The 27,501-nt window shown below is 43.5% G+C and overlaps 1 protein-coding gene across 1 annotated transcript in view; it reads right to left on the reverse strand.

Annotated features, from left to right (window-relative positions):
- Positions 1-27,501, reverse strand: part of ADCY1 (adenylate cyclase 1) — a gene marked incomplete at its 5' end in the record, with an annotated part of 504,540 nt that overhangs the window by 166,073 nt on the left and 310,966 nt on the right. Inside the window, 2 exons of the mRNA XM_083378277.1 lie at positions 8,495-8,653; positions 18,999-19,126. Coding sequence (XP_083234403.1) covers positions 8,495-8,653; positions 18,999-19,126 — 287 coding nt within the window. The remainder of the gene's footprint in view (positions 1-8,494; positions 8,654-18,998; positions 19,127-27,501) is intronic.

The raw sequence follows: 27,501 nt of genomic DNA on the forward strand, positions 1-27,501 counted from the left end.
TTTTGGTGGCCATCTATGAAAAAGGACATAGAAAGCTATGTGGGTAGCTGTCAAATTTGCGCAATGGCCAAGAGGTTACAAGGGAAATCACCAGGACTGTTACAACCAGTGGCGAATCCCTCAGCCCCATGGAAAGAAATAGCCATGGATTTTATTGTGGAACTACCAGAAAGCAACGGAAACACCGTTATCTGGACTGTTACTGATCTGTTCTCTAAGCAAGTCCATTTCATACCTTGCCCAAAAATTCCTACTGCAAAAACATTAGCAAAACTTTTTGTACAACATATTTACAGATTGCATGGGGCACCACAACGCATCATATCTGACAGGGGGGTGCAATTTACCTCAGCATTCTGGAAGGAATTTTTATCTCTGTTAGGAACCACCCAAGGACTGACATCTAGTCATCACCCTCAGGGTAATGGGCAATCGGAAAGGGCTAACTCTGTACTTGAACAATATTTAAGATGTTATGTACATTTTCAGAAGAACAATTGGACAGACCTGCTGCCTTTCGCAGAAGTGGCATATAACAACGCAATTCACTCCAGCACAGGTTACACTCCTTTTCAAGTAGCCACAGGCCAGAGCTTCAACCCCATACCTGATCTAACTCCAAAAGAACCGGTAATTCCAGAACTAAAGGAATGGATTGCTCAGTTACAATACACCTGGCCTATTGTCAGAAAAGCATTAACAGAGGCTAGATTAGCACACAAGACACAGGCAGACAAGAAAAGATCTGATCCCACACCGTTCAAGGTGGGAGAGATGGTATATCTGTCTACAAAATACCTTAAGTCTCTCCAACCCTGTAAAAAACTAGGACCAAAATACATTGGACCTTTTCCAATTAAAAGAATCATAAACCCAGTAACAGTTGAATTAGAACTACCTAAAAATCTTAGACGAATACACCCAATCTTTCACTGCAGTCTAATAAAGAGAGAACAACAATCTCCCCTACGAACAAAAATTCCACCACCACCACCTCCCATCATGGTGGAAGGAGAACAACATTTCGAGGTGAAGGAAATTCTGGATTCCAGGAGACATCATGGAACAACTCAATATCTAGTGGCTTGGAAACACCTCCCCTCCTCAGAAAATGAATGGGTCAGCAAACACCACGTTAAAGCACCAAAGCTGCTTAAGAGATTTCATACAGAATATCCAAACAAACCGAGTTAACATTTACACATGTTTTTTTTCTTCTCTTTTCTTTTCTCCCCCTACAGATGGACACATCTTTCTTCTAAGGAGAGCGGACTGTCAGAATCCATTTATATCATATTTATAAATGGAATGTTTCAAACATATCCCATGGATTCTGCCATCTCCCGAAGAGAAGAGGATAGATGTGTATTGAACCGGCAATAGGCATTTCAAAGGAAAGGAGAAGCCTTTTGAACTGGGGAAACAAAAGGGGGGGCTAGCATCTGGCTTTTGTCACGGTAGACAGCAATAAACAAAAGGGTCCTAACTTCCTTTTTCCCATGAGATGGATGATACGAGAGGAAGGATGGGGGGCTGACCAAATGGGGATTAAGGGGGGTTAAACCGGGAACTCTTTATAAGGGTTTACATCGTGGAACCATTAAGCCCTGTCTCATTTCCTACAACCGAGCATGTCATAGTAAAGATTTCTTTTGGACTAAAAACCTGACTCCAAGAGTTTTTGTCTTCCTAAGACATGGTTTGGGGTGGGTCCTGACACATATTATTGCTAAAGTTTATAAAATATTATTGAATTTGAATTTGGAAAGTGAAAATGTAAAGCACTGTATGATTCAGTGGGCAAGGAATGTTGGATATAATGTGAAGCTTGAATAATGGGAGAATATAGCAATAGCACTTAAGACTTATATACTACTTCACAGTGCTTTACTGCCCTCTCTATCTAAGTGGTTTACAGAGTCAGCATATTGCCCCCACCAATCTGGTCCTCATTTTACCAACCTTGGAAGGATGGAAGGCTAAGTAAACCTTGAACCAGTGAGAATCGAACTGTTAAACGGCAGTCAGCCAGCAGTCAGCAAAAGCCTCCAGTTAATATTATATACATTAAATTACAATTTTAAAGAAATTTTTTATAAGATGATGCATCATTTAACACCAGATAAATTATCAAGAATGTATAAAGGTATTTCAAATGAATGCTGGAAATGCAAATATAAAGAAGAGACGTTCTATCATTTATGGTGGACATATGATAAAGCAAAGAAATATTGGAGTAGGATACATATTCTAATACATAAGATACTTAAAGTGAATATAAAGATAAAACCAGAAAATTTTCTTTTGAGTTTAATGCAAAAAGACTTGGAAAAAAATATGGAACTTTGATTTTATATATGTTTATGGCAGCAAGATTACTTTATGCATAAAAATGGAAGGACACTTCAATCTCCACAATGGATAAATGGTTGCAAAAGCTGATGGAGTTTGTAGAGATGGCTAAATTGACTGCTCTAATAAAAGGAAAAAAAAACATAATTACTTTTGTTTCTACGTGAAAACCACTTCTGGACTTTGTGCTTGAGGTGGAAAAAAATTAACTTTGATTTTATGTTTTACTGATTAGATAGAACTGTTGTTATAGAAATGGCTAGTTTATACTATTATGTAAAAGTGAAAAGTTGAGATTTGATGTTATTGTCTTATTCTATTCCACCAAAGGGAGTCAATGCCTTTTCTTTCTTTTTCCCTGCTTTTCTATACTTTTCCCTATTTCCTCCCTTATTTTTCCTATTAATTGCTTTTCTATTTTTGTATTTTTACGTGCTTTCGAACTGCTAGGTTGGCAGAAGCTGGGACGAGTAACAGGCGCTCACTCTGCTATGCGGCACTCGGGGTTCGACCCGCCAAACTGCCGACCTTCCAATCGACAAGTTCAGCGTCCTAACCCACTGAGCGTCCTAACCCACTGAGCCACGAAAACAAATATATATATATATATATATGTGTGTGTGTGTGTGTGTGTGTGTGTGTGTGTATATATATATATATATACATATATACATATATACATATATATATATATATATATATATATATATATATATATATATATATATATATATATATATATATAAGGGACGCGGTGGCTCAGTGGGTTAGGATGCTGAGCTTGTCGATTGGAAGGTCGGCAGTTTGGCGGGTCGAATCCCGAGTGCCGCATAGCAGAGTGAGCGCCTGTTACTCGTCCCAGCTTCTGCCAACCTAGCAGTTCGAAAGCACGTAAAAATGCAAGTATAAAAATAGGGACCACTGCGGTGGGAAGGTAACAGCGTTCCGTGCGTCTTTGGCGTCTAGTCATGCCGGCCACATGACCACAGAGACGTCCTCGGACAAGCACTGGCTCTTCGGCTTTGAAACGGAGATGAGCACCGCCCCCTAGAGTCGGAACGACGACTAGCACGAATCCCGAGTGCCGCATAGCAGAGTGAGCGCCTGTTACTCGTCCCAGCTTCTGCCAACCTAGCAGTTCGAAAGCACGTAAAAATGCAAGTATAAAAATAGGGACCACTGCGGTGGGAAGGTAACAGCGTTCCGTGCGTCTTTGGCGTCTAGTCATGCCGGCCACATGACCACAGAGACGTCCTCGGACAAGCACTGGCTCTTCGGCTTTGAAACGGAGATGAGCACCGCCCCCTAGAGTCGGAACGACGACTAGCACGCATGTGCGTGCGGGGGAACCTTTACCTTTACCTTTATATATATACCTTTACCTTTATATATATATATATATATATATATATATATATATATATATATATATATATATATATATATATATATATATATATATATATATATATATGCAAGTATCTGTTTCTCTAATTATATGTTTGTGTGTGTGTACACACACACACACATATCTATCATTATCTATTTATCTTTTATCATTATCTGTCTAATCTATTAGAAGCTAATGTAGGGATCTCAAATGAAAACTTTTGCCATTGCAAGCTCTTTTTTCGCTTTTAAGTGGAGGGAGATGATTTTGATGGAATGCAAAGGCCTAGGTGTCCTATTACTCATGTCATTTTTCAACTGTCAATAAACTTTTAAGATGTAGTCAAAAGTCTTTCATTTTGTTGAATTTACACACTGCATCAAGCTATAGTGTAAGAATCCATTTTTATCTCATTTCTAACTCCCTCTCTGTGAAGAACCCAAATATCACCACCACCCCTTCTGGATTCTGCCATTCCCATGGAGGCAAAGAGAAGACAGGGTTGTTAATTGCCCATCTCTATCCCTTAGATGCAATGTTTGTTTATTCAGTCTGCCTGGAGGCCATCACAAAAGGCCAGGGAAGAAACCCTCTGAACTATGAAGAACAAAGAAAGGGGGTGGGGGGAATTCTGGTTTGTATCTCCAACTGGAATGTGAAGGGGAGGAAGTAATAATATTGCAAATGTACTGGTGTTTCTCTTTTCCCACGAGGGGTTTTGACACCTGAACCTTGACTGATCCGGGACTGACCAAATGGACTGAGGGGAGGGGTTTTTACTCAGGGACACTTAAAAAGTATCAATCTGTGGGACAGTTTTCAGATCCTGTCTATCCTATCCACTGTCATTTATGTTTTAGTAAAAGTTCCTGTTGGACAAACTTGTCTCCAAGAGCTTTTCTTTCCTAAGATGTGGATTGGAGTGGGTTCTGACATTAGATAGGATCTGCATTTAGAGTCAACCTGGAAGGAAGAATCTTACTGGGGGATTTTGCAAAAAGTACAATGTCTAACAACGAGGCAAGGAAGGAAGAAAGCCCCATGGGAAGAGAACTTTCTCCCTGAATGAAACCCCACCAACGATCGGAAGCTGAAGTGTCATATTCCTCCGGGGAAGAGGTGAGGGAGATGCACGACCACAAACCGTAGTGGTTGATAGGAGTTGGAAGGAAAAGCGAGTGAGAAAAGGCATCGAGGAAAGTGACCCTGAGGCAGGGAGGTCACCAACATGAATGGAGGCAAGAGATGGAGAGTTCCCTGCACGTCAGTGAAGAGGATGGGAGTTATTCAATCCATGCGGAGTGGATCCTAGAGAAAGCTATTGACCTGATGAAAAAACCCTTAGCTCACTAAGAGAGGAGAAACCTGAATACCACAGCAGCACCAGGGGCTGCAACTGAAGAGACAGTGGGGTGCGGATCCGGAACCTACAACACTGGGGCTGGCTGCTGTACCAGGAGCTGCCACCTCAGCAGCACCCATTCCCTGCTGAAACACAGACTGGGATCAGGATGGGGGGCAATACCGCCCTCTGCACAGACACCCATCCATTCAAAGACTACCACCTCTGGAAGTGAAATTCAGGGGAGAGCCACCATACTTGGGGGTTTTCCTAACCCAAGTCCTCAGCTATATGGAAGAATATGGATGGGACAAAGCCCACATCCGCATTGTACAATCTGCCCTGGACGGATTGGCTGCAGACCGGGTAGTGAACCTGCATGACTCCAATGCCCCAGAACTCAATGACTTCAACCGATTCATGTCATCCTTGAGGTGGTTTTAGGACCCTTTGGCTGATCATAAGGCCTGGGAGAGAATCAAAATGGTGAGGCAGGGCAGACAGCCAGTGGCTGAATATACCCAAGAATTCCAAGCCATTGCCAGTAAGCTGAACTTGCCGGAAGACATCCTCCTTAGCCATTTCAAAGATGGGCTAAACTACGACCTGTATGATGCTTGCCTGCCTTGAGGAGACTGACACCCTTTCAATGACAAGGATGTCCTGCCATTTGGACTGCAAGGGGCCCCCGCAGTTTTTGTGCAATTAATTAATGAAGTGCTAAGACAGCACCTAAATAAGGGGGTCCTGGTTTACCTAGATGACATCCTTATCTTCACTGAGACCAAAGAGGAGTATATTAACCTAGTCAGAGCAGTTCTGAAAAAATTGCGGGCTGCCCACCTATATGCAAAATTATCGAAATGTGAATTCCACCAGGAAAGAATAGACTACCTGGGATATCGCATATCCCCACAGGGCATCGAAATGGACCCTGAGAAAGTCAGGGCAGTATTAGAATGGGCACCCCCCCACACACAGAAGCAATTGCAAAGTTTCTTGGGGTTTGCAAACTTCTACCGCTAATTCATCCCTTTGTTTGCCGAAATAGCCCTGCCACTCACAAACCTGTTGAAAATGAGGGGGCAGTGGGTTACCCAGTGAAACCCAGCCAGCCCCTGAAGTGGACAATGGAATGTCAAGAAGCATTTGAGAGGCAAAAGAGGCTTTTTTCTGCCAAATCTGTACTGAGACACTTAGATCCTGATAAACCTTTTGTAAAACAGGCAGACGCGAGAGATGTGGCAGTGGGAGCTGTATTATTACAGGAAAATGATGAGGGGGCATTGCAACCATGTGCATGTACGTCCAGGAAACTCACGGAGACAGAACAATGTTTGGCCATGTGGGAAAAGGAGGCATACGCTGTGAGGTGGTCATTACTTACATGGCGCCATTTCTTTGAAAGCAATAAAATCCCCTTCCAGGTCTGACAGACCACAAAACTTTGGAAGCACTAAAAACACCTAGGAAACTCTCTCCTAAGCAAGCCCGCTGGTCCCAACATTTTCACTGATTTCACTGATTCCATTTCACTCTTAAACACTTCAATTTCTTGGCTGATGCATTATCTCACATACCCCAATATAACAGCACACGGGTCACTGACTCTAAACCACTTATGCCCAAACAACAAATGGCAGCACCAGTAACCACCAGGATCCAAGCTAAAATAAAGCCACGGGTGGATAGCCAAACTGGAATAGAATTCCGGAAGTCTTTGGAAACTGATGAATGGTTCCAGAAAAATAGACATGTGTGGACCATCAGAGATGGACTACCCTGGGTGGGTGAGAAGTTATACATACCTGCCACCCAGAGGATGAATTTCATGCAGTTGTGCCATGATACAAAATCAGCAGGACATTTTGTTTTTTGTAAAAACCCTACACTTAAGTAAAAGGCAATTTTGGTGGCCATCCATGAAAAAGGACATAGAAAGCTACGTGGCCAGCTGCCAAACTTGAGCGACGGCTAAGAGGCTGCAAGGGAAGTCGCCAGGACTGTTACAACCAGTGGTGAACCCCTCAGCCCCATGGAAAGAGATAGCCATGGATTTTATAGTGGAATTACCAGAAAGCAACGGGAACACTGTAATCTGGATGGTCATGGACTTGTTTTCCAAACAGGTGCACTTCATCTCTTGCCAAAAGATCCCCACCATAAAAGCCTTAGCAAACCTTTTCATGCAGCATATTTACAGATTGCATGGGGCACCACAACACATCATATCTGATGGGGGGTGCAATTTACGTTGGCATTTTGGAAAGAATTTTTATCCCTTTTAGGAACCACCCAAGGACTGTCATCTAGTCCAGGGCTTTTCAACCTTTTCACCCATTGTACCACTTTTAGGATATGGCAACATCTGAGTACCACCAGTCGCCTAGCAAGATGTCAAAAACCTGATGACCAAAAAAAAAGAGGAAAAATATGATGAAGTACAGGTAGTCCTCAACTTACAACAGTTTGCTTAATGACTGCCCTCCAAGCCACTTTGAGCAAGACACCTGTCTGCCTGCCCACTCTTCCTCATGTCCAAGGTTTTCATTGTTGTGAGAATTTCTGTTGAGGATGGGCAGTGGGGGTGGGGTGGAGGGGGTGTTTGGTTTTTATTTCCCCCTCCTCTGCTGGGTGGTTGCAACAGGTTTCAGTCACTTCGCATGACCCTGGGACACTGTGACTGTCATAAATATGAATCAGTTGCCAAGCATCTAAATGTAAATGATAAGACCCTGGCGATGCTGCAACATTCCAACTGACCGGCACTTCTTCTGGGTTCAGAAGCACCAGGATCAGTGCTGAGTTCCAGCTGGTGCCTTGCACTGATCCTGGCGCTTACGCTGAGCCCTGACAATCTTGCAGCTCCAGCCATCTCTCGCTTAAGCTTGTGCGGTGCTGCTACCAGTTCAGCTCATTCTCTTACCTCGCTACCACTTTTCTAGGATGGTCATATACCACCCGCCAGGTGCCAATGTACCACAAGTGGTACCTGTACCACTGGTTGAAAAGCCCTGTTCTAGTCATCATCCTCAGATGGATGGATCGGCTGAACGTTCGAACTCAGTACTTCAGCAATATTTAAGATGCTTTATTAATTTCCAGCAAATAAATTGGACGGACCTACTACCTTTTGCAGAAGTGGCATATAATAACGCAGTCCACTCCAGCACAGGTTACATTCCTTTTCAAATAGCTACTGGTTAAAGTTTCAACCCCATGCCAGAACTAACCCCAAATGAACCGGTAATCCCATCACTGAAGGATTGGATTGCACAATTACAAAACATCTGGCCAATTGTCAGGAAAGCTTTAGACGAAGCTAGACAAGCATTCAAAGCACAAGCAGTGGCACCAGTATACTATTTTTGCTTCAGAAATAAGTAACTGGCAAGCATATTGAGACTTACCCAGGCAACCCTCCAGCTTCCATTACATTAGCAAGAGTCACATCATTTGACCAAACATCATACTGCCATTTACGAAGACCCAGCACTCCACAAAGAACTCTTCCAGTGTGCAAACCAACTCTCATATTGAGATCTACTTCAGTGGCTTCAGCTACTGATCTGAAATAAACAAAAATCAGATTATTTATCAAAAGATTATCTTTCTATCTTTCTTTCATAAAATCAAAGGTTTAAAAACTTCAGTGTTGCTGATACCACTTGGGTTACAATGGCAATTGGGACCAAAATTTCCATTATTAAACAATGCTTAGTCATAAAGCCTATGGTCATGTGACCACATTGCTTAGTGATAGCAATCATGCAATTCTGGATGACATTGTAATCCTAGGACCCACAGGTTGTTACATGGGAAAATACTTAATCAGATGTGTGGGTGAAAACCCAAGAACAATATTGAAAATTTTATTGATAACATTATCAAGTGATATATGCAGACATTATATAAAGAACTTGGTATAAGATTAAATCTTTAAATCTGTCAATTTTGCTTGAAAAGATCAGAATTTTCTTCAGCCATGCCCTGTGGGCTAGTGAAGAGATTTCATTACACTAATTCAAAAAGATAAGCCATTCACATGGTATTTATATATTCTATGGTATAAGCACTCCTTGAATTAAAACTGTAAGTAAGCCTGGCAATTACAGTTTTAAATTGTCAGGGTCTTAAAGCAGATCATAATGTGACCAGACTTGATTTTATGACTTTTTTTGTGATGGTCATTAAACAAATGTGGACATTAAACGAACCTATTGTTTGCTATGGGTCAGTTCTTGATACAAACTGGAAGTAAGTGCTGGTTTCCAGCATAACCATTGTATATTACAATCAAATAACTATAGGCACTACAAATGGCTCAAAATGTGGGCTGGATGTCAAGTGCCCAAAATACAGTCACACGATCTGGAGGTGCAGAGCAATGTCAGAATTTTGAAACCAGGTTTTAAATACCTTTTGGGGGGTCCACTGTAACTTTGAATGGTCACTAAGCAACCAGTCATAAATCAACGATTACCCATATTAACACATTAGTTAAAAGTTAGATTAAGAAAGACAAGACTATGATGAAAAGGATCTGATAACACCGCTCACTGTATCAGCTGTATTTACAGTAAAGCCAATCTAGAAAACAACTGGTGGAAGCAGTATGGAGGTGTTGTGATTCAGGGTCAGCCTGTGGGTCCGGCAGCCGGCTCGGATGTCTCGGATGACTCAGACGAGGGGGAGGAGGAGGGTGTTGAAGACGAACTTGCTGATGATGGCTTGGAGGCTTCGCAGAGCCCCCAGCCAGGCCCCTCTGGCTTGGTGGAGACTCAGCTGCGAGAGGCCGACAGTGCAGATGAAGAGGACCCACAGCTGGCCCTGTTCAAGGACGCCCGACGCAGGAGGCAGACCAGTAGAAGCAAGCAGAGAAAGGCTGTGGGACTCCTCGGAAGGAGGCACAGGGAAGCCACGCCCTGAACTCTAATAAAGGGAGTGTTTGGGGAAGCGCTGGTTGCTGAAAGCAACCGCTCCGTTTGAGGATCAAAGTTCCGGTATCTTGTTTCTTGTTCTGTTGTTTGTTTGTGAATTAAACTTGGCAGACGTTTTCCAGCCTCAGACGTTCCAGCCTCTGCCGTTTGTACAGGGGTTGCCTTTCTGCAAGGCCGGTAGCAGGCTGGTACAGAACAGTTTGCTTTCAGCCTCCCACCCCTTACAACTATTATGGAGCAGCTACGTGCCGAGAATGCTCAGCTCACTCAGCAACTCACTTTGCTGGCAGCTCAGGTGGCTCAACTGCAAGCACAGATTCATGCTGCACCCCCACCCAGGAGAAAATGCCAAGTTGCAATGCTGGACAAATTTACAGGTATTCCTGAACTGTTTCCTGCTTTCCTGGGACAATGCCAGCTCTTTATCAGCGTGAGAGCAGCTGATTTCCCCACTGACCGGGATAAGGTGGGGTTTGTGTTAAGCCTTCTTTCGGGGGATGCAGCTCGTTGGGGCACGCCTCTGCTGGCACAACCTAGCCCATTGTTGGACAACTTTGTGGGGTTTTGTGACCATATGCGTCTAATGTACGAGGACCCAATTAAGACGCAGACTGCCACCTGACGCCTGAAAGCTCTGAGGCAGGGTCAACGCCCCCTACAGGGCTATATCAGCGATTTCCAGCTGCTTAGCCAGGATTCCGCCTGGAATGAGGCTGCGCTCGTGGATGCCTTCCAGGATGGATTGTCGGAGGAGATGTTGGATGAGCTGGCCCGTGTGGACATTCCCTCAGATCTGAATGGGCTGATTCATCTTTGCCTGCGGATCGATGCCCGGTTGCAGCAGCGAAAGAGTCGCCGTGCCACCCCACAGACCCCTGCCGCCCCTGTTGTGCGTGATCCCCCAGTCCAAAGGGAGGAGCCAATGGAGCTGGGTGCCGCCAGGTCTTGTCTATCGGTGACGGAAATGAACAGACGACGATCGGGGGGGTTGTGTTTTTACTGTGGGGACCCTGGACATTTGGCTGCTTCTTGCCCAAAGAAGCGTCAGCGGGCATCAGTGACCAAGCCTGCCCCGAGACAGTCCCCTACTTTGCTGTCGGGAAACGCCCCGAGCCCGATCTAGACGGTGTGATAGATCGGGCATCCCACAACAACAACACCGAGCGACGCCGTTCCGATGGTGCCTGTGAACCTCCACGGCATTTGATTTTGGAGGCACGTCTGATCCTTCCTGGCAAGCCAGAGGGGATTCCAGTCCATGCCTTAATTGACTCTGGGGCCACCACAAACTTTATGGACTCAGCCTTTGTGGCCAAATGGGCTGTTCCCCAGTGTCCGGTGGATCCGCCCATGTTAGTGGAGACTATCGATGGTCGAGTGCTCCTGTCCGGGCCTATTACGGCCGCCACGCAACCAGTATGTATGGCCATCAGTTCCCATCCAGTTCTACATCACTTCAGATCTGCACTTCCCCATGGTCTTGGGACTGGCGTGGCTCCGGGCGCATGACCCACAGATCTATTGGTCACAGAACTTGGTCACCTTCCCAAGCTTGCAGTGTGTGGACCACTCCCGCCATATCTGTGCCGGCCAGGTGGAGGGTTCCCCAGGGGTTTCCTTGCCTCCCGAACTGTCCGACTTTGCTGATGTGTTCAGCGAGTCAGAGGCGGATCAATTACCCCCGCACAGGCCCTATGACTGCTCCATTAATTTAGTCCCTGATGCGCCTCTCCCAGTGGGGCGTTTGTACTCCATGTCGGAGCCCGAGTTGGCTGCATTGCGGGACTTCCTGGAGAAGAATTTGGCTCGCGGTTTCATCCGGCCCTCGTCCTCACCACTGTCTGCACCCGTGCTCTTCGTCAAAAAGAAGTCGGGCGAATTACGGCTTTGCTGCGACTACCGGAAACTCAACGCCATCACGGTGCGCAACCGTTACCCGCTGCCCCTCATCCCCGAGCTCTTGGACCGACTCCGGGAGGCTAAGATCTTCACGAAATTGGACCTGCGTGGAGCTTACAACCTCGTCAGGGTTCGGCCGGGTGATGAGTGGAAGACAGCGTTTGGTACTCGCTATGGACATTTCAAGTACATGGTGATGCCGTTTGGCCTGACCAACGCCCCCGCTGTGTTTCAGCATTTTATGAACGACATCTTTCGGGATTTGTTGGACCAGTTTGTCGTGATCTACCTGGACGACATCCTGATCTACTCCCCGTCGCGTGAAGTGCATCATCAGCATCTCCGTCAGGTCCTGCAGCGACTCCGAGAACATCGGCTGTTTGCCAAGTTGGAGAAGTGCCAGTTCTACCAGGTGACCATCGATTTCCTGGGTCACCGCATTTCTCCTGAGGGCATCGCCATGGAGCCGAGTAAGGTTGAGTCGTTGCAGAGTTGGCAACCCCCGCGTCGCGTGAAGGATGTTCAGTGACTTCTTGGATTTGCCAACTACTATCAAACTTTCATCCCTGTCTTTGCTGCCTTGACAGCCCCCCTCACCCGGCTCCTGCAGAAGAAGACTCGGTTCCAGTGGAACGCACCAGAACAACAGGCGTTCCAGGCTTTGAAGGAAGCCTTCATGAAGGAGCCCATCTTGAAGCATCCTGACCCGCAACAGCCGTTTGTCGTGGAGGCGGACGCCTCCAACATTGCCATTGGGGCAGTGTTACTCCAGGCAACGACACCCAGCGGTACCCTCTTCCCTTGCGCGTATCACTCTCGGAAATTGAACCCCTCGGAGCGCAACTATACCATCTGGGAGAAGGAGCTGCTGGCCATCAAGGCGGCGTTCGAGGCTTGGAGGCATCATCTGGAGGGAGCGCGGCATCAAATTGAGGTCCGGACGGACCATAAGAATCTGGAAAGCCTGCAGACCGCTCGGAATTTGAACCAACGCCAGATCCGGTGGTCTCTTTTCTTTGCGAGGTTTGACTTCCGGGTTCGGTACATACCAAGTGGGCACAATCAGAGAGCGGATGCTCTGTCCAGGAAGCCCGAATATACCCGAGTGGAAGACAAGCTTCTGCCCAGGACAGTGATCCCCGTTGAGTCTTTTGCTGCGGTACGGGAGCCGGTTGGTATACGGGCTCGGATCCGGGAGGCGCAGCAGCAGGAGGCGTGGGTGGCTCAGCGGAAGGAGGAGGTGGGGCCAGATTCGCCTTGGACGGTCACGGATGGACTCTTGTATTATCGTGACCGGCTCAATGTTCCGGGAGGGCCAATCAGGGGACTCGTCCTCAGCCAGTGTCATGATAACCCGGCAGCGGGGCATTTTGGCCTGTTCAAGACTCTGAACCTGGTCTCCCGTACCTTCTGGTAGCCCCGAGTCTGACACGACGTCCAGTCTTATGTCACCTCCTGCATTCCATGCAGGCAGGCCAAGTCAGCGACAGGGGCCCCGCCTGGATTACTGCAGCCTTTGCCAACACCCAAGAGACCCTGGGGGGCTGTGTCCATGGACTTTCTGACGGATTTACCCCCATCCTCCGGCTTCACGACAGTGTTTGTGGTGGTGGACATGCTGACCAAGATGGCGCACTTCATCCCCTGTCGCGGCTTACCGTCAGCTCGCGCCACTAGTCGTATGTTTATCCAACAGGTGTTTCGGCTGCACGGCCTCCCCGATAGAGTCGTCTCCGATAGGGGGGCCCAGTTTACAGCCCGCTTCTGGCAGGAGTTGATGCGTGCGTTGGACATCAAGGTTTGCCTCTCGTCCGGTCATCGGTATCCTGGAACAGTATCTGCGCTGCTACGTCAACCTGCAGCAGAACAATTGGGTGGACTATCTGGCCATAGCTGAGTTTGCCTTTAACAACTCGCAGCACACCTCCACGCAGATGACACCGTTCTTGGCCAATGTGGGTTATCACCCCCGGTTTTTCCCCCTTTCTCCCGTGGACTCACCGGAGCCGGCAGCGAACGACTTCATGGCAGAGTTACAGGCGATCCATTGATTGGTGCGACGGCAGCTGGAGAAGGCCAAGGCCGATTACAAGAGGTTTGCTGATCGGTCAAGACGGGATACGCCTCCACTATCGGTGGGGGATCGGGTCTGGCTGTCCACCAGGAACCTACCATCCACACGGCCGGCGAGGAAGCTGGATCACCGATATCTAGGACCGTTCCCAGTCGAGGCTGTCATCAATCCGGTCGCCTATCGCTTAACTCTGCCACGTTCCCTGCGCGTGCACCCCGTCTTCCATCGGTCTCTGTTGGTCCCCGAGCAACCGGCTTGTCCACTCCGCCAAGCGGAACCTCCCCCATCAGGACCTCGTGATGGAGGCAGCACCCCCGAGTACGAGGTCGCCAGCATTAGGGATTCCCATTGGCTGAAAGGTCGTTTCCAGTACTTGATCGAGTGGAAAGGATACGGACCGGAGGACTTCACCTGGGAAGACGCGACCGCCGTTCATGCCCCTGCGTTGGTGACTGCTTTTCACGAACAATTCCCATCCCGACCGCATCCGGATCGGCAGCCCCGGGGGAAGGGCCCTGCGGTGCGGGATAGTGTTGTGATTCAGGGTCAGCCTGTGGGTCCGGCAGCCGGCTTGGATGTCTCGGATGACTCAGACGAGGGGGAGGAGGAGGGTGTTGAAGACAAACTTGCTGATGATGGCTTGGAGGCTTCGCAGAGCCCCCAGCCAGGCCCCTCTGGCTTGGTGGAGACTCAGCTGCGAGAGGCCGACAGTGCAGATGAAGAGGACCCACAGCTGGCCCTGTTCAAGGACGCCCGACACAGGAGGCAGACCAGTAGAAGCAAGCAGAGAAAGGCTGTGGGACTCCTCGGAAGGAGGCACAGGGAGGCCACACCCTGAACTCTAATAAAGGGAGTGTTTGGGGAAGGGCTGGTTGCTGAAAGCAACCACTCCGTTTGAGGATCAAAGTTCCGGTATCTTGTTTCTTGTTCTGTTGTTTGTTTGTGAATTAAACTTGGCAGACGTTTTCCAGCCTCTGCCATTTGTACAGGGGTTGCCTTTCTGCAAGGCCGGTAGCAGGCTGGTACAGAACAGGAGGTAGTACACTCATCCTTTTTCTTCTTGATCTTTCTGCCTTTTGATATTATTATCCATGTTATCCTTTTTGGCTAACTTAGCAAGTTGGAAGTGATATGGTTTTGTGCTGCCTCACCTCCTTCCTCAAGACCAGTCTCAATCACTGTTGATAGGCAACAGGTGGTCCAGTTCAGGCACATGCTTTGTGGGGTGACTTTCCCCACTCCTTTTTAACATCTACATGAAACTGCTGGAAGAAATCAATTGTGATCATAGGTTGAGGTATCACTAATATGCTAATGAAGCCCAGTTATATATTTCCATCCCAGGTGAAGTGAGTGATGCTATGGACGTTATTTTGCATTGCTAGAAGCTGTGGGGCCCTGGATGGGAACAACAGACTTCAGTTGAATCCTGGTAAGATGGAATGGCTATGGGTGAACCCAAAAGCTTTTCATCTTTGGTCTTAGATGGGTTTGCACTCTCCCAGACAGAGTTGATACATAATCTGAGGTATTCTTGGACTCATAAAGAGCTCTGCCTGCCATGGCTAGGAGGGTCTTTGCTTACCCTGATACTATGGTTACATTCTTTTCTGAATAGGGAGGCCTTCCATTTGTTCATTTATGTGATAGTCATCTCCCATATAGATTATTGGAATGAGTTCTACATGGGGCTACCCTTGAAAAGCATCCAGAAACTTCAGCTAGTACAGAATGTGACTATGTGGGCAATTTGGAGCACCCCAAAAGTGGCACATGTAACACCTTTGCTCTGTGAACTTTATTGGGTGCCACTTTGCTCCTGGGTCCAATTCAAGATGTTTGTTATAGCCTATAAAACCCTACACGTAACCATCTTCATCCCATTACATCAATCAATCCCACCTGGTCAGGCAGGGAAAGTATGTTGCAGGCCATGACAGATAAAGAGCTCTGACAAGTGGGATCTAGGAAGAGATCCTTCTCTGCCATTGCCCACACCCTGTGGATTGTTTCTTCCCTTAGATGTAAGACAAGTCTCAACTCTCCTGGCCTTCCAAAATGAAGTTAAAACATGGCTCCATAGCCTTGCTTAGGGAATACAGAGGATTACACAGCCATAGGGATGGTTACTGCCCTGAAAACCATCCTTTTTCAATTGATTTTTAACAGTTGTTTTAACCATCCTTGCCTGTTTTGAAATTTTAATTTTTATGTACTTTTTATGCTTTATTATTTTATTGTATACTGCCCAGATTCCGTCTGTAAGAAAGATGGGTGGTTCCAAACTGTGATGAATAAAATAAATATATAAATATGTAGTGTTTATAGCAAAACAATGAAATGTATTACATTTCAAATATTTCTTAGCTTTAGAATAGAGTAGAGCTGGAAGGGACCTTGGAGGTTTTCTAGTTCAGCCCCCTGCTCACTCCAATGATGGAGTGCCCATGATTTCCAAAGGCAAGCCGTTCCAGTGGGTTAATTGTCCTCACTGTCAGGAAATTTCACCTTAATTCCAGGTTGCTTCTCTCTGATCAGTTTCCAACCATTGTTTCTTGTCCTGCCCTCTGGTGCTTTGGAGAAGAATGTGGCCCCCTCTTCTTTGTGGCAGCCCCTCAAATACTGGAATACTGCTATCATGTCTTCCTTTCTTCTTTTCTTTAGACTAGCCAAACCCAAGTCGGGTAGCTGTTCTTCATATGTTTTAGTCTCCAGGCTTTGGATCATGTTAGTTGCTCTTCTCTAATTTTTTTCCAAACTCTCAATATCTTTTTTGTAATATGGTGACCAAAATTGGTTGCAGTATTCCACGTGTGGTCTTACTAGGTTTTAATAAAGTGGTAGTAATACTTCTCATGATTTTGATTCTTTGCCTCTGTTTATACAACCCAGGACTGTATTAGCTTTTTTGGCTGCTGCTGCATACTACTGGCTCATAGTCAAGTGATTGTCCACTAGGATTCCAAGGTCCCTCTCACAGTTACTGTTTTTGAGCCAGGTCTTGCCTAATCTGTACTTATACCTTTGATTTTTCCTGCCTAAATGTAAAACTTTGCTTTTTTCCACATTGAAACTCATTTTGTTGGATAGGGCCTATTGTTCACGTTTGTCAAGATCTTTTTGGATCCTGAGTTTGTCTTCCGGATGTTAGCTACTCGTGCCAGTTTAGCATCATCTGCAAATTTGATGAGTTCCCCTTCTATTCCCTCATCTAAGTCATTTATGAAGATATTGAAGAATACTGGGCCTAAGACAGAACCTTGTGGTACCTACCCCACTGCTTACTTCTCTCCATGTGGATATAGTGTCATTGAGGACTACTTGTTGAGTATAGTTTGCCAGCCAAGTACAGATCCATCTGGTGGTGCTGTCTATTCCACCTTTTTCTAGCTTACCAATGAGTAGGTTGTGGTCTACTATCCAACAAAAACATTTTACTTACTGAGGACCACATTTTAAAAGAAAACCATGGCATTTCTTAGGAACTCCAATAAATAGTCTCATATTATTCAACACTGCTTTTATAACAATATCATTTGTCCAAGTATGATTGCCTGTCAGTAGAAATTTCAACAAAAACTTTTCATTTTCAAGTACAAAGCTATGATTACTGTACTGTGAATCAGTGCTCTTGAGCAATGGAGAGACAGTTTTAAGAGCCGCAATCCAATACAACCGTGTTACACCCATGACAATGGTACATTTCCCTCCCCAAATGCCCCTTATTTTGCATTAGATAACCTTGTTCTGTTCTATTTGAAGTAAATCTCTGTCTGCTTAGTATGCTTTTGAGAAATACCTTGCTTACACAAATTTTGCAAATTCTTTTTTTATTGGCAAGGGCATTTTTCTTAATGTTTTCTTTACAATCTTCACATTAGTATTAAGTCACCTGGAAAAAAAGCAGTCAGGTAACATTAAAATATATTTAACTTTTCCTTGCTTTTGTTTAAATTTTGCTAAAATTGATTTATTTTCAGATACAACTTCCATGCAGTGCTTCCATTGACAAGAATTTGCTTACAGGTGAAACTCGAAAAATTAGAATATCGTGCAAAAGTTCATTTATTTCAGTAATGAGCTGTATGCCATAATCATCACAATTATGACAAATCACGGCTTGAACTATCTTGCTTTGCATGTAATGAGTCTATCTCATATATTAGTTTCCCCTTTTAAGTTGCATTACTGAAATAAATGAATGTTTGCACGATATTCTAATTTTTCGAGTTTCACCTGTATATTTTCTTATATCAGAAAGTTATGCATATTTTTCTTAGACTGCTATGATAGCTTACAAAAAAAGGAAAATTGTAGAGACCCCCATACAATATTTAAATATAATAAATTACTGTCTTATAGTTTTTGCATGTAACTAAGTAAACATGGCCCACAGAAAAATATTGTTATAAAGAACTGTTTTCAAAAATAAAAATAAAAAGACATTCTTAAAAGACATTTATCTCTGTTTCTGTGAGAATTTTATGATAAATAAAATAATTTATATTTACACAGTTCCTCTGAACAGTTTTCTATGGACAGTTAATCCTTAGAACTGAGAAATCACAAATGCACAGCAGTTCTCAGCTAAGCAAAGGAGGATGAAATTTTAAAACTGTTAAAATTTTCTTGCTGATGAAGGTGATCACTGTCTGTTCAGTGGATCTTTAGTCTTTTAAATCTCCCGTCATCCCTGAAACACCCTGTTCTACCAAAGCAAATTTCTTGGGAGAATTTGGTCTTTAGAGCAGGAGGTTTTCACAACTTGAGATTCACAAAGCTGAATGCAGGCAGGTACATAGTATGCCAGTTTTCCAGTGTCTGAACATTTTCCACACCAGTTCCGAATGCTATATAATTGATTAATGCTGCAGCCTAAAGTAATGAAAGGATCTTGCTTCTGCTTTTTTTGCTCTATTCACATACTTCTCTTAAAATGATTAAATGATTGGAAAAATTCTGCCTAAAATGCATTGCATTAAGCATGAAGAAAGTACTTACGTGATGGTGTCAATCATATCCAGTCCCATTTCAACACAGCAATGAGCATGATCAGTTTTGGGCTGGGTCAATCCTGATACACAATAGTAACAATCACCTAGGATCTTTATCCTTCTGCAATGGTTTTCCTTTAACGAAGGAAAGACGGAGAGGGGTAAAATCAGCTTAATTGAACATGTTTCACTAATAACTAATATTATTAATTATCTAACACTATTTACATCATGCAGAGGCTGCACCTACCCCAGTTCTGGCAATGTGAAAAAAGTCCCGATACGCTGCGACACATCACATGTGGCGAATTTGACACCCATGCCTTACAGCCCATCTCTTTTATGAAGTCTTGGTTTACTATTTTAATACTTCATTTTGAAATGGACAATCCCATCCTAAATTATCTTACTTAATATACATAGAAATGTTCTTCCAGTTGTATATATCTGTAGTCTGTTATACTTGTTTTCTTGTAGTTTCAGCTGCTGTTACATATACAGCTTGGTAATATGGAGGAAGATGGTGTATGAGCCTAGTATACACTGTGTTTAACTGTGATGCCATGATTACCAAATCTAGCAACAATGGATTACATCTGGCTGCCCATGAGAATGGCAAATTAATTGGTATAAAATAAATCACCCATTTCTTAGTGGATATATATTTTAGAGAATTGGGATTGGCTCTTTTAAATATTTTCTAATGAGGAATAGAAATGTATTCTCCTAGCACATGAGCATTTTTTGGTATACATTTTATTAGTTTTTATAGGGTTAGGAAGAAGGTAGGGTTGAGGTTGGGATTTGGGTTAGGGTTAGGAACAGTGTTGGGGTTTTTCCAAGTAACATTCTCAATATTTAGCAAACAGCATAATGTCTGGGTTCATGTGTTTAACAAACAATAATAGATAATGGTTAATTATCATAAACGGTATGTTAATTAATCACTTGATAGTCTTCTTCTTGCTAATATATATTCAAAGTTACATATCACATTCCTTTCTCTCTAACTCATTTTTCTAGCCATTGATAAAAATTATCCCATGTTCTGAAAATACACTGAGTCTTCTTTCTCTTTTATCTTTAAAGTCAATCTGTCCATTTCTGCACATTCTAGAATTTTCTTAATTAATACTTCTTCAGCTGGTAAATTTTCATTTTTCCAATGTTGAGCAAATACAATTCTTGCTGCCATTAGTACATGTAGTATTAAATATATGCAATCTTTCTATAATTTGCTCCTATTATTCCTAACAAAAATAATTCTGGCTTAAAATCTATTTGTTTTTTAGTCATTTTCTTCAACCATAAATGTATTTTAACCCAAAATCATTTTGGGCATGTCCACCAGATATGATAATAAGTACCTGGTCTTTGTTTGCATTTCCAACAGTTGTTTGAAGGATTTTTAAACATTTTTGCTAATCTCACTGGTGTCATATGCCATCCGTAAAACATTTTATGTAAGTTTTCTTTATATGCCACTGCTTTAGTTAATTTAACATTTCTTTCCCATAACTTTTGCCAGTCATCTAATTCTATATTATATCAAAGTTCTTTGCCCAGCACATGAGCATTTATGATGGACTAAGATGGAAAATCTGCTTAAGAATTTTGTTGATAGAATGAGTTTTTCCCTCTGAAACTGATAATAGAACAGAACGGAACGGAATGGAATAGAATTCTTTATTGACCAAGTGTAGTTGGACATACAAGGAATTTGTTTCTAGTGCATAAACTCTCAGTATACATACATATAATAGTGATAATCATGATCATATACAACATGAAAATACATTCATCATAAATCATGAAATACAACACTTCATCATAAATCATACAATGCAACACTTAGTGATAGTCATAGAGTACTAGCTAAGCAAACAACATAAATCATATTGTTGTTGTTAATTGCGAAGTCGTGTCCGACCCATCGCGACCCTATGGACAATGTTCCTCCAGGCCTTCCTGTTCTCTACCATCTTCTGGAGTCCATTTAAGCTCACGCCTACTGCTTCAGTGACTCCATCCAGCCACCTCATTCTCTGTCGTCCCCTTCTTCTATTGCCCTCAATCTTTCCCAGCAATAGGCTCTTCTCCAGTGAGTCCTTCCTTCTCATTAGGTGGCCAAAGTATTTGAGTTTTAGCTTCAGGATCTGGCCTTCTAAAGAGCAGTCAGGGTTGATCTCCTCTAGGACTGACCGGTTTGATCGCCTTGCAGTCCAAGGGACTCGCAGGAGTCTTCTCCAGCACCATAGCTCAAAGGCCTCAATTCTTTGGCGCTTGGCCTTTCTTATGGTCCAGCTTTCACTGCCATACATTGCAACTGGGAAGACCATAGCCTTGACTATACGCACTTTTGTTGACAGGGTGATGTCTCTGCTTTTTAGTGTGCTGTCTAGATTTGCCATGGCTTTCCTCCCAAGGAGCAAGCGTCTTTTAATTTCTTGGCTACAGTCCCCATCTGCAGTGATCTTGGAGCCCAGGAAAATAAAATCTGTCACTACCTCCATTTCTTCCCCATCTATTTGCCAGGAATTGAGAGGGCCAGATGCCATGATCTTGGTTTTCTTAATGTTTAGTTTCAACCCAAGTTTTGCACTCTCCTTCTTCACTCGCAATAAGAGGCTCTTTAGTTCCTCTTCACTTTCTGCCATTAGAGTGGTATCATCTGCATATCTTAGGTTGTTGATGTTTCTTCCGGCAATCTTAATTCCAACTTTTGATTCATCTAGCCCTGCCTTTCTCATGTGCTCTGCATATAAGTTAAATAGGCAAGGCGACAGTATACAGCCTTGCCGGACTCCTTTCCCAATTTTGAACCAATCAGTGGTTCCGTGTCCAGTTCTCACTGTTGCTTCTTGGCCCGCATATAGGTTTCTCAAGAGACAAATAAGATGGTCTGGTATGCCCATCTCTTTAAGGACTTGTCACAGTTTGTTATGATCCACACAATCAAAGGCTTTAGCATATTAGGGTACCAAAAAAACCCCCAATATAAATTGTAAGATACAAGCGGCATAAGAAGATAAGGATAGGTAACAGGAAAGATGAAGAGTATTGTAGTAATACAGCTTTACTAGTATTTTGATAGTGTTGTAGGAATTAGTTGTTAAGCAGAGTGACGGCATGGGGGAAAAAACTGTTTTTATGTCTAGTCGTTCTGGTGTGCAATGCCCTATAGCATCATTTTGAGGGAAGAAGTTGAAATAGTTTATGTCCAGGATGTGAGGAGTCTGTAGATATTGTCACAGCCCTCTTTCTTGCTCATGCAGTATATGGAAGGCAGGCTGGTAGCAATTGTTTTTTCTGCAGATCTAACTATCTGTTGAAGTCTGTGTCTCTCTTGTTTGGTTGTAGTTCTAAACCAGACAGTTATGGAGGTGCAAATGCCAGACTCAGTAATTCCTTTGTAGAACTGTATCAGCAGCTCCTTAGGCAGTCTGAGCTTTCTGAGTTGGCACAGGAAGAACTATCTTTGTTGTGCTTTTTTGATTACATTTTTATGTCAGGTGTCCATTTTAAATCTTGAGATATTATAGAACCCAGAAACTTTAAGGTTTCTACTGTTGATACTGTGTTGTCTAGTATTGTAAGAGGTTGTAGAATACTATGGTTTCTCCTAAAGTCAACTGTCATTTCTACAGTTTTGAGTGTGTTCAGTTCAAGATTGTTCCAGCCATACAACAAGTCTAGTTGTTCAACCTCCCATCTGTGTGCCAATTCATTGTTGTCTCGAATGAGGCCAATCACTGTTGTATCATCTGCAAACTTCAGTACTTTAACAGAGGGATCCTTTGAGATGCAGTCATTGGTATATAGAGAGAAGTGGAAAGAGCACATAACCTGGGGGGGCTGTGCTAATTTTACAGGTATCTGATGTGATTTTGCCTAGCTTCACTTACTGCTACCTTCTGTTAGAAAGCTTAAGATCCATTTACAGATATGGTCAGGCATGGCTAGCTGATTTAGTTTAGTGAGAAGAATATCTGGAATGATGGTATGGAATGCTGAACTGAAATCTACAAAAAGGACCCTTGCATAGATCTTTGGAGATTCAAGATGTTGTAGAATGTAGTGTAGAACCATATTAATAGCACCATCTGCTGATCTATTTGCTTGGTAGGCAAATTGCAAGGGGTCTAACAGCAGATCTGTGATGGTTTTCAAGTGGGCCAGCACTAACCTTTCAAAGGTTTTCATAATTACGGATGTCAGAGCAACTGGTCTGTAGTCATTCAGTTCTTTGATGGAGGGTTTCTTTGGCACTGGGATGATAGTAGAGTATTTGAAGCAAGAAGGAACATAGCACATCTTTAGTGTTTATTAAAGATTCAGGTGAAGATGGGGGGGCAATTGATCAGCACAAGTTTTCAAGCAAAAAGGACTTATCTTGTCTGGGTCTGGTGCTTTTCCAGGCTTTTGTTTGTGAAATAGACCTTGCACATCATTTTCTGTGAACACCAGAGGTGGGGGACCCAGGGGATGGGGTCAGTTGTAGGAGGTACGACTGTTGTTGGTGTATCTGAGATGGGGATAGTGGAGACAGGTGACAGTGGATCCCTCTCAAACCTACAGTAAAACATTCAGGTCGTCTGCCAGTTGTCAATTTCCTTCAGCATACAATACAAAGTAACCTTTTGTTAATTCACTTCCGGGCTGCTAACCATAACAATGTAACCATCTGCCTTTCATCCTATGCCTCTCTGAAGCTCTTCTCTTTACCAACAGCGAGGGAAAAGGGGAGGGGGAAAGATGCAACACTTGAAATCTGGGCAATAAGAGGATTGAATGATCATTCCGATGGAGCCGGACTGATGTTATTTTTTCTGAAGTAACACCTAGAGGTCTGCCGGTTTGAATTGCCCGGAAGAATTGGGGGTAAGGGGATGCTTGGGAACACTTTAAAACATTGAATGGTAGGGGGACCCCTCAGATCCTGTCTAGCATGCCTTCAGTCAATTTCTCTTAATAAAAATTCCTGTTGGAAGAAATTGCTTCCAAGAGTTCTGTTTTCTTAAGATAAAGATTGAAGTGGGTCTTTACAGAGAGAAGGTTTGCTGTAGCCGGTGACATTTTCAAGAGTTTTCCTCATATTTGCTGGATCATTTGCTAAGAACTGATTCCTTAGCTTTTCAGAGTAGCTTCTTTTTGCTGCTCTGATCTTGCTTGTTAATACATTTCTGGCCTGATTGTACAGAAATCTATCTTTTTTCTGTAGGTTTCCTCTTTGGCATGACATAGTTGCTTGAGCTTAGCTGTGAACCAAGGCTTATTGCTACTGCTATAGCTTATTGCTACTAACAAGTTCCTGGTTGGTACACATAGGTCTTCACAAAAGCTAACATATGATGTTAAAGTATTTGTTAGTTCATCCAAGTCTACAGAGGTATCTTTGAAAACTTTCCAATCAGCGCAGTCAAAACAAGCCTGTAGTTTTAGCTTTGCCTCCTCAGTCCAAGACTTCACTGATTTAATTGTTGGTCTTGTGATTTTAAGCCTTTGTCTATAAACAGGTACAAGGTGAATCATACAATGATCAGAGTGACCATTGTGGTAAAGACCGATAAGCATCTTTTAATGTTGTGTAGCAGTGGTCTAATGCATTCTTGCCTCTAGTGAGACAGTTGATGTGCTGAAAGTATTTTGGTTAACTCTTAGCTTAGGTTAGCATTATTGAAATCACCTAGCACAATGAGGAGTGAATCAGGATGCTTTTTTTCTGCCCATATAATCTGGTCAGCTAGAGTTCATAATGCATTGTTTACATAAGCTTGTGGTGAAATGTACATAGCAATTAGTAGGAATGAGGAAAGCTCTCATGGAGAATAAAATGGTTTGCAATTGATAAATAATGTCTCTAAGCCCACATCACAAAATTTCTTTAGTGTAGTTACATTACAGCACTATCAGTTGTTGATATAAAAGGAGAGACCCCCCCCCTTTTTTACCAGATGTTTCTGCGGTTCTGTCTGCCCTTTGTATCTGATACCCTGAGATATGCAAGCCTCTCTCATCAATCGAGTCATTAAGCCAGGTTTCAGTGAAGCAGAGGGCTGCTGAATTGTAAAAAACAGAGTTGCATCTGTTTAAAAGAAGTATTTAATTCATCTTATTAGCAAGTGAACATAGATTAGTTAGAAAGATTACTCTTCTTTTCTCCTTTTGTTTACGTTACACAATTGTTCAGGAGAAGATGCTTTTTCTTGTATTAAAATCTCTTCAGCATTTGTAAAAAAAGGAGGAGGTGAAGTCACAGAAAACTGCGCATTAAAAAAAGATTTACTGATGCTTAATAGATGTTCTCTCGAGTATGAAGTTCGAAGTGAGTCACAGAGAATAATAAAAAAATAACAAAACAATCAGAGAGCATTTCACCTAGGCATGGAATAAAACTTCATAATCAGAAAAATACTTAGCAAATTGCTAATTAAGAATATAAAAGAAATCTTTCTGAAAATTCTATACTCTCTCTATCCATTTGTCCATCTATCCAAACCCCTTGGAGGACTATGCTGCTATCCTGTCTGTACAGCTATCAGCCAGTAACCTGGACAGAGATGGACTACTGACTTTCCAAAAGTAATTGTAATAAGGGCAATTACAGTAGGAAATCAGTAAGCTGCAATGGATTGCTGAGAAAAAAGGAAGACGATATACTATTTTCTTTCTTTGTTTACTGAACAAGCAGATTTTTTCCTTTCCCTTTTTTCCCCATTCCAGGATCATAGAGGTTTAGCTAATTTAAAGCATTTGCCACATAACCAAGTTTAAGATTCACTTTTTTCATATTTGAAAAATGTAGGCAGTTCAATGGGGAGAGAATAAGTAGGCATATACATAGAATGAAGGCTATTGCTAAGCACATTGATTTGTGCTTTAAATTGTAAGCCGCACTGAGTCTTCGGAGAACGGCGGGATATAAATGGGATTAAAAAAAACACAAACAAAAACCTCAGAACTGCTGGGCAAAGGAGAGGAATAGTTGGCTTATGCATGTGGTGTGGCCCAACACCCAACTAGCAACTTGCACAGAAAAATTACCTATCCATAACAGAATAACAGACTTGGAAGGGACCTTGGAGATTTTGTAGGCCAATTCTCTGCTGAAACAGGAGACCCATTACCAGAAATTGGCTGTCCCAATTTCTTCCCAAAATCCTCAGTGATGGAGCAACCACAACCTCTGAAGGCAAATTGTTCCACTGATAGATTGTTCTGTCAGGAAATGTCTCCTTATTTCCAAGCTGAATCTCTCCTTGATCAGTTTTCATCCATTGCTTCTTGCACTGCCTTCATGTGCTTTGGAGAATAGATTGATTCTTTCTTGTTTGTGACAGCCCCTTAGATATTGAAGACTACTATCATGTCACTCCAAGTTCTTCTTTACTTTAGACTAGGTATACCCAATTCCTGCAGCTATTCTTCATGTGTTTGGGCCTCCAGTTGGCCACCAGAGCCAACCCATGAGCCAGCGGAAGCAGCCAACCTCCAAAAGAACGAGTGGGTGCTTCAAATGTTGCAAGGAAGGGCATCGTGCTGCTGAATACCACTCCCGCACCCCAGCTGGAACCCCAGATTGGATCCTGGCCAGGAAGCCTGGAAAACAACCAGTGAAGTCGAAGGAAACAGCCATGAACGGCATGGAAACAATTGAGTTCCCCACCTCCGCTCAGCGAGGAAAGGGAACTCTGGCCTACAAAGCAGGAGCATCCAACTCATCTGATGACAACTCCGAGGATGAACCCCTGGTAAGTAGATCCATAGCACCCCTCACCAGGACAGTAACTCTGCTACCCCGCACCATGCCCTAAGCTGTAGAGGTTAGGGCATTAATAGACTCTGGGTGCACCCACTATCTTGTCAGCCCAACACTAGTGGGGAATTTACGAATACTGGTGAGGAGGCTGAAAAAACCTATTTCATTCAGTCAATTAGATGGGTCCACCACCCTAGCAATGCTACCACTTCAACTCACCCTGGGGGACCACATAGAGATTATAACGTTCATGGTAACCCCAGCATGGAATGTCCTGTAATCCTAAGCATGGTGTGGCTAGCCAAATGGAACCCACAGGTGGACTGGAAAATGGCAGAACTTAGATTCCTGAAAGGGGAATCGAACAAAGAAACAGTTCAGCCTCAATCAAGGGGAACCCCAACCGAAAAAGCCGCAATGGGGAGGGGGGGAGAAGGAATTACCCAAGATACTGGAGGAGTGTAGAGTCCAAGCTGAAGTGAAGAGAGATCTGAGAGCTGAAGTGAAGAGAGATCTGATGACTTGCCGCCACATTGGCCCACAGACTGTGCAATAGAAATCAGACCCTGTGCGAAACTTCCAAAACCTATGAGCCCACAGGAATTGGAGGAAATGCAGAAATTCATAGACAAATAATAAGTCTTTATTGAATAGCCCTTGAGCCATATCAAAGTGCAAAGTTCCAGCAACAAATTGTTACTAAAATTTGATAAAAGCAATTTAAAATGGAATTTGATAAAATGCAATTTAA

Source organism: Vipera ursinii, assembly GCF_947247035.1.
Source record: "Vipera ursinii genome assembly, chromosome: Z".
NCBI classification, from domain to species: domain Eukaryota; kingdom Metazoa; phylum Chordata; class Lepidosauria; order Squamata; family Viperidae; genus Vipera; species Vipera ursinii.